General features: G+C 53.3%; 1 protein-coding gene across 8 annotated transcripts in view; it reads right to left on the bottom strand.

The window, feature by feature from the left end:
• Positions 1-12,207, bottom strand: part of TNIP1 (TNFAIP3 interacting protein 1) — a 41,617-nt gene that overhangs the window by 12,910 nt on the left and 16,500 nt on the right. For all 8 annotated transcript variants that reach the window (XM_054568158.1, XM_054568164.1, XM_054568160.1 and 5 more), the window contains 5 exons: positions 11,249-11,334; positions 9,718-9,801; positions 7,685-7,876; positions 3,903-3,997; positions 2,182-2,302 (listed from right to left, as the gene is read on the bottom strand). In XM_054568158.1, coding sequence (XP_054424133.1) covers positions 2,182-2,302; positions 3,903-3,997; positions 7,685-7,876; positions 9,718-9,801; positions 11,249-11,334 — 578 coding nt within the window. The remainder of the gene's footprint in view (positions 1-2,181; positions 2,303-3,902; positions 3,998-7,684; positions 7,877-9,717; positions 9,802-11,248; positions 11,335-12,207) is intronic.

Here is a 12,207-nt window from a genome sequence, read left to right as displayed (position 1 = left end):
GTAAGGAGAAACAGGACATTCGCACAGCCTCGAAGTTTCTCCTCAGAAATAAGTACTTATTAATTACAGAGAGAAAATACACCACTTTCTATGGAGAAACCTGATAGACGCCCACTCCACCACGTCACCCCGGTTGGCAGAGATAAGACACACTGGCATCACACAGCCTCGACACGACGCACAAGGTCACTCCCGTGGTGCTCCTGCCCGAATCCACTACCTCAAGCCAATTGTGAGAAAACGTCCATGAAACCCAAACTGAGGGACAGTCTACAAAATGACAGGCCAGGAAACCCCACAGTGTCAAGCTCATGAGAGACAAGGCACCTCTGGGACGTGATACAGACTGGAGGAGACTAAAGAGTCATGACAACTAAATACAACGTGGGATCTGGAATCAATCTTGGTACAGAAAAACATGAATGGAAAACTGGTGAAACCTGAAACGTCTGCAGTTTCGTTAGCAGTACCGTGCCCAAGTTCGTGTTCTAGTTTTGATCGCTGAGCTATGGTTGTGCAGGGCTCTAAGGTTGGGAGTGAGCCCTGAGGGCAGAACCTGGGAGGCTCAAGTCTCCCCTGCAGGCTAAGGTGGGTGAGCACACCACAGGACAGGAACGAAGGGAGCAGGCTGGGGGGCCTCCTGCAGGGGGCGCTGTGCTTAGCATTACTGGGGAAGGAGAAACGGGGGCGTGCCAGGCTCGAGAGAGTACGCTCTTAACCTCCACAAAGAAGAGGTAGGAGTCAGATTACTTGGCTGCTGGCACCCAATCTGCCATTAAAATCAACAGCTAATGACGGCTGACCACGTGCCAAGCACTAAACCTACTCTACAGGCATCACAACCTGGAACCCGCTGACGTAGGTTAGTATCTCCATTATGCAGAGGAGGAGACGGAGGCCAGGAGGTGTATGTAACTTGTTCAGGGTGGCAGCAGCATTCCACCCACGCTGGACTCTGGGGCACAGGCTCCACCGCTGGCCATGCCTCCCACAGTGCCTTCCTCTGGGCAGGATGGTAAGAGTATCTGGCCTTTCCAGGAAGTCAAGTGAGATGAGTTGACATTAAAGGGCTTTGGAAAAATGAAGAGGCCTGTCCACAGAACCCCAAGGACCCAGGGGAGATCAGGGGAGTCCCCAAGTCACTTCCACAAGAGGGCAGACAGGGCAGGCTCTGACGTGAGGGTAAACGAAGCAGAGAGGGGCTCCTCGGGCAGGATTCAGAAGGCCACTTCCCTGCACGGCTCCCTGCTGGACCCCAGGCCTGCCGGAGAGCAAGTGTGCAGGATGGCACGCGACCTCTGGAAGGTCACCCTTTCCAGACTCCTGGCATAGCTGGGTCATAGAGTAATAGTCCTGGCCTTCCTACCTTACACACAGAGAAGGGATCCAACCAGAACAATGGGTTTACCAGCCTTCGGTAAACTCTTCAGTAACAAGTAATTAAGTTATTTGGATAATTGCAACTATTACATAGGTGTGGGGCTTGATAGAGACATCAAGTCCTGTACTGCAGCCAGGGGAAAGGCACAGCCAGGCCAGGGAGGGGAGAGCCAGCTCCTGCTCGGGGACTGCGTGTGAGCCAGGGCGAGGGCGGGGGGCTGTGGGCCAGGGTGGGGGGGGGGCAAGCGGGCCAGCCTGGTGGCGTTACCCAGCCATGCCCTCCTCTCTCCATGTCAGAGGCTCCAGGACAGAATCACAGGATCTTAGCAGAGCCCCCTGAGAGGCTGGCAGGGGCTAGCACCCTAATTCTGCCCAGAATATCTGAGATGTGAGACTGATTTTGGGAGCCACCCTTGACAAACGGGGATGTGTTTAGGGAATGTGTTCACAGTGATCAAAGGACTCGCCACCGCCTTCTATGAGCAAAGGCCGGAGGAAGTAGAGCTACTCAGCTTGGAAAAGACAGGGCTTGTAGGGGGCACAGAGCCACGGTCATGGCCGGCAGCCTGAGTGTGTGTCACAGGGAACGGATGTCCCGTGAGCCTGAAGGCAGAGGAAGGCAGTGGAAGCGCCAGGGAGGTGGACTGTCAAAAGCCCAGGAAAAGCCACCTAACAGCTAAAATCTCCAAATGGTGGAGCTGGCTGCAGCAGGAGGTGGTGAGCTCACTGCCACAGCAGGCGGCCACAGTGGCTGGACGCCGGCCCCCGGGGACACTGTGGAAGGAGCTTCTGACCACATACCTGCGACTGTCCGGCCACCCCCATCTTGCCTGCGCCTTCCACCTTCGGCGAGCCTGGCCGCCCGCAGGCGTCCTCTTTGCCGCTGCTCATCAACAACTTCTTGAGCTCCATGTTTTCCTCCCTGGGTCAAAGGCAAACACAGAGGTCACGTTGCTGGTCCTGGGCTGGGGAGGCCAGGGGCCTCGGACCCACTACTCATCTGAGTGGCAGCTGAGTCCTGGGGTGTAAGGCAAGACCCTGAAACCTGTTCTCAGGTGGAACCAAAAAGGGCATCCTTAAGCCACTTGTGGCCATCTGTGGGCCTCCCTAGAGGTCGCCAATCAACGGCAGGGCTTCCCCAGCAGTGGGATGACAGTAGATAGGAGGCCTTCAGGACGCATCCAAACCTGCATTAAGTAACCCTGGACCACACTCTAGTGAGAAAGGTACATTTTTTCCAACTATGTTTGGACTTCCTGTGTAGAGGATGGGACAAGTCTCAGTTTGATGTTAATAGGCCTTGAGCACCTTTCCCGTGCTCTCCAGTCTCCCTCGTTAAAAGAGAGAGAGAGAGAGCAGGTTTCAGGCTCGGAGCCTTCATGGGCAATGGGACTTTGCCAGACTTTACGAATGTCCTCCCATTTTCATTGAATATATTGTTGGAGTTACAGTTTACTTATTAGAGGTAATGCTGTCTTCCACTTAGTGAAAGCTTACTTTATAATGAATTTAAGTCAAAAAACATGGTCCAAACTAAATTCTCAAATAAATAATAAGAAGGTAGGTGATAAAGATGTAATAAAAGTGGCAATGCGGATTCAGGTGTGACTGAAATATAGAAAATGTTTCTTTAAGCTCTGTTTGCCAGCTGGGTTTCTGCACGATGACAGAAAAACAGAGAAGTAAAGTGGTTTTCCCCAGGTCACACAGCACGGACTTGGATTCTTGCCATCTGGTCATGAGTCTTTCCTCCAGCCTGAGTTTTTTGGATCCATGGATAGAGTCACTGTAGCTATAAAACTCCAGATGCTTGGAAGTAAATAAATACATGCAGATTCAAAGTGGCACAGTGGCTCAGCAGTTGTACATTACTCGATTTGGACCTCACATGTCTGTGTCTGGGACTCAGTCTCCCTCTGCACAATGAAGTAAAAGGTTAGTCCTCATGATCTCAAAGGGCCCTTCGAGTTCTGACGGTCAAGATCAGTGTTTCTCAAATGTGATCCTGGGCCAACTTACATCATGGTCACAGAGGCCCTTTAGAAAATGCAGATGCCTAGGTCCTGCCTCAGACCCCTGGGCTCAGAATTCTGGCAGAGGAAGGAAGGGAGTGTGAACTTGTATGCCTTGCCTGACCCTCGGCGATCCTGATGCATAAGCAAGTCTGGGACCCACTAGCCCTGACTGTTCTCAGGAAAACATTCTGCAAACAGAATGATGACCAGCAGGGGGAGCAAAGTCCCAAGCCCTCTCTCCTACAGCCAGTAAGCAGCTGTAAACAGGCTAGGCTTAGGGGCAAGTTCCCAAGAAAGAAGTGCCATCTGTACAGGCCTGCTTGAAGTTCTCAATGCACTTTATACACAGACGCTCCCCAAGGTACCCAAAGAGAAGAATCGAGAGACATCCAAAGCAGGGCTCTGGGCGCAGGCCTCAGAGGCCTCAGTCTGGAAATCAGGGCCACGCACCACCCCTCCTCCTGGCCATCCGACTCCTCACCTCTGCTCTGAGGAGCCTGGACTTACCGCAGCCTCTCGGCAGCCTGATCCCGCTGTTCCAGGCCCTTGTCCAGTTTGGCCTTCAGGGCCTCATTCTCCTTCCGGAGCTGCTCACACAGGGTCTGCAGGACACAGGGGTAAATAAGGGCAGGGAAAGGGTAGGGGTGCCTCCTTAGGGCAGGTTGATGTTGGAGGACAGGACAGGGGCTACAGCCACACCAGGTCCCTAAACATCATTGCCTTTGCACGGCCTGACCCAGCCCCTCTCAGAACAGCTGAGAGCCAAGCCACCAGGCCCACCCAGCTCCTTTATGCACCCCAGGAGCCAGCCATCTCGGAGGATGCCCAACCGAGAATCAGCCTAAGGACCTTGTGGAGAATCAACTCCAAGGCAGAGAGCTCCATTCCTTCTCCTTCACTGCTGTCCCCACATCCTAGAACACACAGAACGCTCTTCCCCACAGGCCTTCCCCTGTCTGATTTCTACTTCTGCTTCAGGTCAGCCTAAATGTCACCTCCTCAAGGAAGTCCTCCCTGACTTCCACATCTCAATGAGTTAGCTCACCTCCATCATCCTTGCTCAGAGCCTCCTGTTCTTGGTACTTGTGACAATTAGAGCTTCATGTCCTTATTTTCTTAATATCCAACTCCTACCCCCTCCACAAGTCTGTGAGCAACTAAAGGGCTGGGACCCCCTCCCCGTTCTCTGGTCCCAGCCCCAACTCAGGACGTAGCACAGGCTGACACTTAACTCTGTTGAAGGAACACATGACTGAATGGCCAAATGAATAAATGAACTGAGACCTAGGTACCCTATGGAGCTTTGTCAATTCGGAAAGCAGGCAAGGCCTCCAGTGTGGTCAGCAGGCAAGTCAAAAAACAGGATATTGGGTCAAGATCTCACCAGTTCCTCAGGTGTGGCCCAGGCCTCCTTTGCCTCTGAGACACAGTAATGTGAGCTATGAGGACAAACAAGACCATGAGAGGGCCAGCATCTTGTGAACTGTCAATCACTTGATAATATCCAAGGACTTGTGTTCCAAGCGCTTCGAGGGAGGTGGTAAGGAAGATGGACAACCAGACTCAGGGTCTCACTGATGGTGGGGGGGAATACCAAATAGTAATGGCGCTGCACCGTGTCATTACTAAGTACTCAATCTTTCAACAAATACTTAGTGAGCACCTAACCGTGCCAGGTACATGGCTGGGTGCTCTTCCACTCACTGCCTCATCCCTCATCGGAGCCTCACAACGTCCGCAAAGCTACATAATTCATCTCTATTTTAAAAGTAGGCTAATGCAGGTGAATTAATTTGCATGAGGTTGCACAGCTGTTAAAAACCACCAAGGGCATTAAACTCGATCTGGCAGGCCCTCACCTGGTCTCTCTCCCTCTCTCCTCCAGACGTAATTAAGAGCAGAGAAGGGAGGTAACAATGGCCGTGAGCTGGGCAGGGGTCAGGGACTCTGAAATTTATCAGACATTCCACGCGTTCCCTTCCATTGCCATTCCCCCGGGGCAATCATATGACTAGTTCTGGCCAAGGAAAGACAGGTGGAAGTGATGTGTCCCGCCTGGCCTCTTGTCCCCGGTGGCCATCGGTGCCTCGTATTCCAAAGTGCACGAGATAAATGGGCCACCAAACTAACTGTGGAGGAGAAACAAGTCCCTGCCACGTGGAATGAGAGAAAACTTTTATGTTCTCCAGCGATTTCAGAGTTGTTTGGTTTGCAGGAGAGACTTGGGAAGGCATCAAAGCCTGAAACCGGGGGCTTGTCAGGCATGAGGGGTCCAAGGCAAAGAGAAGAGAAAACTACTGTAATTGGTTCCAATGCCTAGCAGACGCCTTGCACAATATCCAGCCTTGAAAATGTTTGTCAAGTAAACCAAAAAACAAATCAACAAGTGAATGAAGAGGAACTGGATGAATGTGCCTCTTCCCATAGGTGGGGCAAATACCCAGCGTGCCACAGCCCTGGGTGGGGCCTCCAGGGAACAGAATGTCCTGCTCCTGGCCTCTAAAGGAAGTCCAGAACGTGGCCTCTTGTGCTGTCCACCCTTCTAGGCTAGAGGGCTGTTTCCTCCAAGTTCCTGGGAAAATGCCCTTGGCACAAAGCGGCCGATGGAGAAAGGTCGTCACAAACGTCATCACACTCCATCAAAGGGGCTAAGAGAGTTCACCTGTGAGTGTGTTAGTCTGTTCGTTCATTCACTCATCTGTTCACCAAACGTGCATTAAGCACCTATTAAGTGCCAGGCACTGGGATACAGTGATGAATATGACAGACGAGGTACCTGCCTCTCTTGTGAGGCTTACGATCTAGCAGGAAGTGCAAGGCAAAAAACCACAAAGTAAATAAACCACCTAATAAAATAAAATTACTACAAACTATGGGACAATCTAAGAAGGAAACCAACAGAGGCCTGATATGAAAAGTAACAGAGGTTGACACAACCCCCTTACATGAGGCCCAGAGTGGATCTCCATTTCAAACCCGAAAAGCTGACAGTGAAAATCACCTCACCCACGCACGCAGTGCACCCGGTTCAGCTCCCGAGAGCTCAGCCCTGACACCCCTCAGCCTCGCTGACATCTGAGAATCTCTCCCACAGCCCAGCTCTCCAGCCTGCCCCTCAACGCACCCCTCACTCGGGGTGGAAGGGGGCTCCTGCGCTCTCCCTGGAGTCCTCTGCTCCCCACACTTCTCCTCACACTGTGTCTCCAGCCTGGATGCCCCTCTCGCTCTTGCCATTCAACCCAGGCCCTTCTCAAGGTTGCATATGGTAGACTTCGCCACTGACTGGGCGCTTGAATGCTGGCTGACGTGAATGAAGCCTCAGACCAGTGCGTGGTGTAGGAGTATTTAGGAGGGAGGAATAGCTCTGTCAACTAAGGGGACAGGTGCTCGGGTCCTCTAGGAGCCTCTGTTTCACCATCTGTGACTTCTTTCCTATCCCCAAGCCCCTCAAGGCTAAGATCCCCTGCCCAGGACAAACGTCTGGTCCCGATCAAATCCTAACACTGACCACTTTCCAAATGCTTACTGGGTTCTAGGCTGTACCAGGCACTTCATTGAACAGTCACGGCAATCCCGTGAGGTAGGCATTCCCAGAGCCATGCTACTGATAGGGACAGTGAAGGACAGAGAGGGTAAGTGACTTGTCCAAGGTCATTCTGCAGTAGAGTCACTGCTTCAACCAAGGACCACATGGCTTCAAGGCCTGGGCTGGCCTGCGAAGTAAATCTGACTTCATTCCCATGGCACAAGGAAGGTTATGAAAGGAAGCTTCCTCTCCTGGGGAGGTAATTTGGGGCGGTGGTTAAGAGTATGGGCTTTGGAATATGACAGGCTGACATTCAAATCCCAAGTGCACCATCTACCAGCTTGGGCAACCTTAGGCCAAAAAAAATAAAAAATAAAAAATCGCTTCTCAAGGGTTGTGTCCCAACCTGTGAGGTGGAAATAACAATGGTCCCCCTACCTTTGTTCCCTCTCTTTACCCACCTGGCTGTGGAAAACAAGCCGGGGCTGTCGCCACCCTGCCCACATCCCGGGCCCTAGGATACCCGAGCCAGGAAATCTGCACTGCCCACCCCATATTTCCCAATTTCCTTCCTCTTCCTCCTTCCTTCCCACAACTTCCTTACCCTGCTCACCACCACAAAAGAGAAGCCCAAAGGCAGCCCCCAACATCAACGTCATTCTCGGAAGTCCCCGAGATACCGTGGGTTCCCAAGAAGAGCTGGAGGAGGTGGAGAAGGAAGCACCCTGGTCTTCCCGGGCGACCCTGCCCTGGCCAGCCTCACCTGCAGGATGGAGGTGCGCTGCTCATTCTTGTGCACCTTGGAGGCCAGCCTGTTGAACTCCAGGGCCATGCGGCCCAGGTGGGTGAAGAGCTGGCTGTGGTCCGGCTCCTCAGCACACACACTCAGGGTGGTTTCCAGGCGCTGCAGGTGCAGCATCAGGTTGCTGTCCTCGTGGGGTGGGGAGCCCAGCTCCTGGTGAGGGGCAGGGGGCGAGGACCATTCTTTAGCGGCGTAAGCATTGCCAGCCATTCTCTCTCTGCTTCCCCATGCCTCATGACTCAGTTTCCCCCTCTGATCCCAGCTCATCCCAGGGAAGTTCTCCAGTTACGCAGGTTCCCATCTAGGGCTGACTCACAGGGCCGGACCGGGTCTCCCAGGCCACCAGCTGGCTCGCCAGCAGTGGGGCCACTCTCCTCCCACACTGCGGGCCTCGCTGAGGGCCTGAGCGGGATCACTCATCTGCTGGGCCTCAGTGTCCTCATCTACCAAATGGACACCCGCCCCTTCCCTCCCTTCTACCTCACAGGGTTCTTAGGAGGGCGAACGGACACGTGAGAGGAGCAAGCCCAGGAAAGGGCTCTTACTCTAGGTACAACCCTGCTTCTTTGGCTCAGGGAGTCTTGACCAGGGAGCCATGCAGAGGCCAGAACTGCCTGACTTTTGTGACTATACATGTGTCTTCTGGGGAATGGCTCAAGCATCATTCATCAGCTTCTCAGAGGAACCAAGACTTGATACAGGTTAAGAATCCTATCTCTAGGTATTTCAAAGCATCCCAACCCAGTAGCCTATATAAGAAAGGAAACATAACACGGGCGAGACAGTCCAATTTCAATAATCAACCAATCGATCAATCTCTCTCCAACATTCCCGTCCCTAGAACATTTCTTCCCGAGACGGTGCCTTACACCGTACCCCAGGGTCCGCAGGGCACCTCACAGCTGACTGCCACAAGCTCAGCTCCCCTGCCAGGCTTCTGAGACTGGACCTTTCCCTGCTGGAGGCCCCTCGCCTTCTCAGCCACCATTGCCATCGTGTGCCCTGTGCTCATCCTTGCTGGACTTGCCCACGTTCCAGCTCCTCTAGGAGGCCTCCCCTGAACATGTATGGAAGTTTCAGGAGCTCAGAGCCATGCAGAACGTCAGGGGTCAGGCCAGAAAACCAAGGTATGGGGAGAAGGAACTTGCCCAGGGTCGCCCAGTGGCAGAGCCAGGATGGGAACAGTTTCCCGAAGGTCAGGGAATGCCTATGTAATATTGTTAGCACCTTATGCTAATGGGAGATATCACTGCTTCTCTGATTCTGTGTCCATCCCCCACTGCCTCTCTTCACAAAGGGGTGGAGGTGCCGAATGCTGCTCTATTTCAGGCCCACGAATTGCTTCATCCTCTGATCTGCCCGGTTAGTCTACAAGTTCCTGGAGGGCAGGGTGGCCGTCTTGTCTTTGTTCAGCACAGACTAGGCACATGGTGGGACTAAGGAGGAACTCATTAATGAGATGAAGTTACAGGTTCAAGGTCATTAAGCAAATACTTTCTGAGCAGGGGGTTCCTACTGCCTGTGCCAGCCTCTCAGAGCCCTCAGGGACAGAACAGGACAAAGGGACAGAAGTTCCCAGGTGACAAAACTCCAAACCTTTCTAATACTCAGCCTGCACAAAAGGCAAATCACCTGCCATAGGCTGCTCTGGGCCTCCCTGACCCTTTTGTCTTCCACCCGGTGGAAGCCGACTGGCCCCAAGGCTGAGTCATAGTGTGCGGAGATGCCCGGAATTTGGTGAAAGCCAGCGGGGCTGGTGCTGTGCCCAGGCTTTCACAATGATCGGGCGCCTGTGTGACCCAAGTAGGGGAAGTCACCAGCAAGGGATTTGCATAGGCTAGTGAGAAGCATCCCCTGCTCTGGCCCCCCATGTATCCCCAAGTGACTCCAGAGCGCCCAAGGGACCTGAGTGGGCCTTGTGCCTCTCACCCTGGGCAGGTGACTGAAACAGAGAGAAGACATGGGATGTGCGCAGGGATCTGCCATCCACTCACCATCGTGTTTCTGGTGCGGCCGCCGCTCTGTGGTGGCGAATTCTGCTCCTCGGCAGGGACCACTTCAAATTCGGATGAGGTGCCCTGTGCAGAAAGGGTGTCAGGGGCTGCCTGGGAGCAGAGCCCCTCGCCCCTCCTGCAGGAACCCACGGCTGCGAGGAGCAGGGCAGAGATGGAAGGGCACACTCTCTTCTCACATCCAGGTCACCTGACCGCCCCTCCATGCAGAGCTGAGCTCCCGGCCGTCACACATTGGTTCCTGCAGAACCACGCCGCAGGATTCCCAAAGGGTCTGCCCCTAACCCGCTCACCGTGTGATCTGAGCTCACACCCACTCTGTGACCAGCTTCCTCATCCGTAAAACAGGGAGACTGGACTAGCTGATCTTATACCACTAGACTTTAGGATTTTTTTTTTTTAACTTGCATTTTTAAAATAGTTTCATGAACTTCAGTATGGCGGTAGGGTTCTTTCCCCTTTGGATAGACAAGGAAACTGAGCACTTTGTTACTTAATGCAAAAGAAGGGACTGAACCAAAGGTCTGCGAAACCCGTGTTCCTGCTGTGGCACCAGAGCTGTCTCCCAGGCCCTTGTGTCCCCGGCTGGTCACCTGGAGAACTGCCAGCGGTCAGTGTGGCCAGTGTTGAGTGGTCCTGTGCCAGCCTGGCCAAGCCAGCCCCAGAGAGCCCAGGTCTAGGATAAATCCCTAAGATGTGTCAACAAATTTGGATTTCTCTTCAGGATTCACCCAAATCCAGGGTGGTCAAGCACTCCCGGTCGTTTTCTCATCTCTGAGCCACACCAAGTAGAACGTACTGGTTGTGCACCCAACAGATAGGCCGATGGTCCCTCTGAACTAGCAGCTGGTCCTGGAATTGCTATTGAACCTGGTCTACAAAGGCGATGTCAGCCTTCCCTCGGAAGGGCAGATGTGTGATAACGGATGGGAGGCTTTCCGCTCACAGCTTTTGCTGAGCCTCACGGCCACTAGGAAACCAGCTCTGAATCTTGGCCATGCCCTCAAAAAGTCCCCCTTTCCCCTCTTTCTTTCCCCTGCTGTCTATGTGACCTTGGAAAGCAATCTTCTCACGCTGGACCCGATCTGTAGGATGAAGATGCTAAGTGATAAAACCCCTTGAGTCCCTTCCAACCCTAGGATACCAAGAGAAATTTCTCGAGGCAAATTCATAGGCAGTTTCTGAGCCCCTCTGAGGATGTGAGTTCCATGTCCCATCCATCTGTTTTCCTAGCATGGTGCACAGTCAATACATGCTTCACATTATACAACTTGGTGCATGAGAGGAACCCTTGTGCATACCAGGGTCTTCCTGGTAAGTTTTAACTGTGACCTTCATTTAAAAATGGGGAAACCAAGACCCCAGGGAGACTGAGATCAGCTTGCCCAACATCCCCCAGCAAGTCGGACTCTGGGCTTCTAGACCCCGACCTCCTCTGTTCATGTACTTTCTATTTGTCAAAGGGACCTTGAAGTCCAGGCGACTTTCAGCTAGGACTCCAAATGCAACTTACACTGGATGGAGGTTTTGGAACTGGCTCTGGCTTGTCACTGGGGTGTGCAGGGTTGGCAGAGGGTGCTGGGACATTTGCATCCTTTCCTAGAGAGTTGAGAAAACATAAATGAGCAGCAGGGAAACGGTAAAAGCCCAGGTACTGCCCCCTCGAGGACAGCCCTGGACAGAGGAGCTCTCAGAGCCTCGGAAAATATTTGGGAAGTGGTCCCTCCAGGGCCAGGGAGCCTGGGGAAACAACTGGCCCTGGAACAGTGGGGACAGAACCGTGGCAGAGAGACCACCTTCCCTGGACTTGCTGGCCACTGCTCCTTGCTATGCTGGACCTGCCTCAGTGATGACAAGGATGAGGACTTACAATGAACAAAGTGTTATTATACTGTCTCAGCCAATTCTCACAGCAGCTCTGAATTCCCATTTTAAAGGTAAAGAAACCAAGGCATAGAAAAGTCACCAACTGGCCCATGGTCTCGCAGTCAGCAACCAAACACCCAAGACTCACACTTGACTATCCCTCCCTGACCCCCTGAGGCTCTTGCCACAGGGAGTCCCTCGAGGGCAGCTGCACAGCGCACTCTGGGATGGACCCAGTACCAAGCTGGGCTCAGAAAGCATGGCCGAAGGGACAAGAAGAGGCTGGAAACGCCCAACTGCCACACGGGGGACCCTGAGGTCATCATTTTCCTCCATTTGTCCATTCAGCCAATGCGACCACCAGCGAGATGGGAGGGTGGCCCGTTGGCCTGGGCTGAGACTGAGGGTGAGGCTGCAGCAGGAGGCTTCTGCGCCCCATGGGTGCAGACCTTTCCCCCACTGGCCCCAGGCCTTGCCCTGGACTCAGAGACATGCCCGAGGAATGCACGGTGACCACGCACAGGACTTTAACCTTTAGTCACAGTCAAAACTTGCCATTAATAGGTAACATATGTAACCTTACATCTGAAGGCTACTTACTGCAGA

The sequence above is a fragment of the Pteronotus mesoamericanus genome, unplaced genomic scaffold (assembly GCF_021234165.1).
Source record: "Pteronotus mesoamericanus isolate MK-2021 breed Mesoamerican mustached bat unplaced genomic scaffold, CSHL_Meso_final contig_2, whole genome shotgun sequence".
NCBI lineage: Eukaryota > Metazoa > Chordata > Mammalia > Chiroptera > Mormoopidae > Pteronotus > Pteronotus mesoamericanus.
This window is presented reverse-complemented; position numbering and strand designations above follow the sequence as displayed.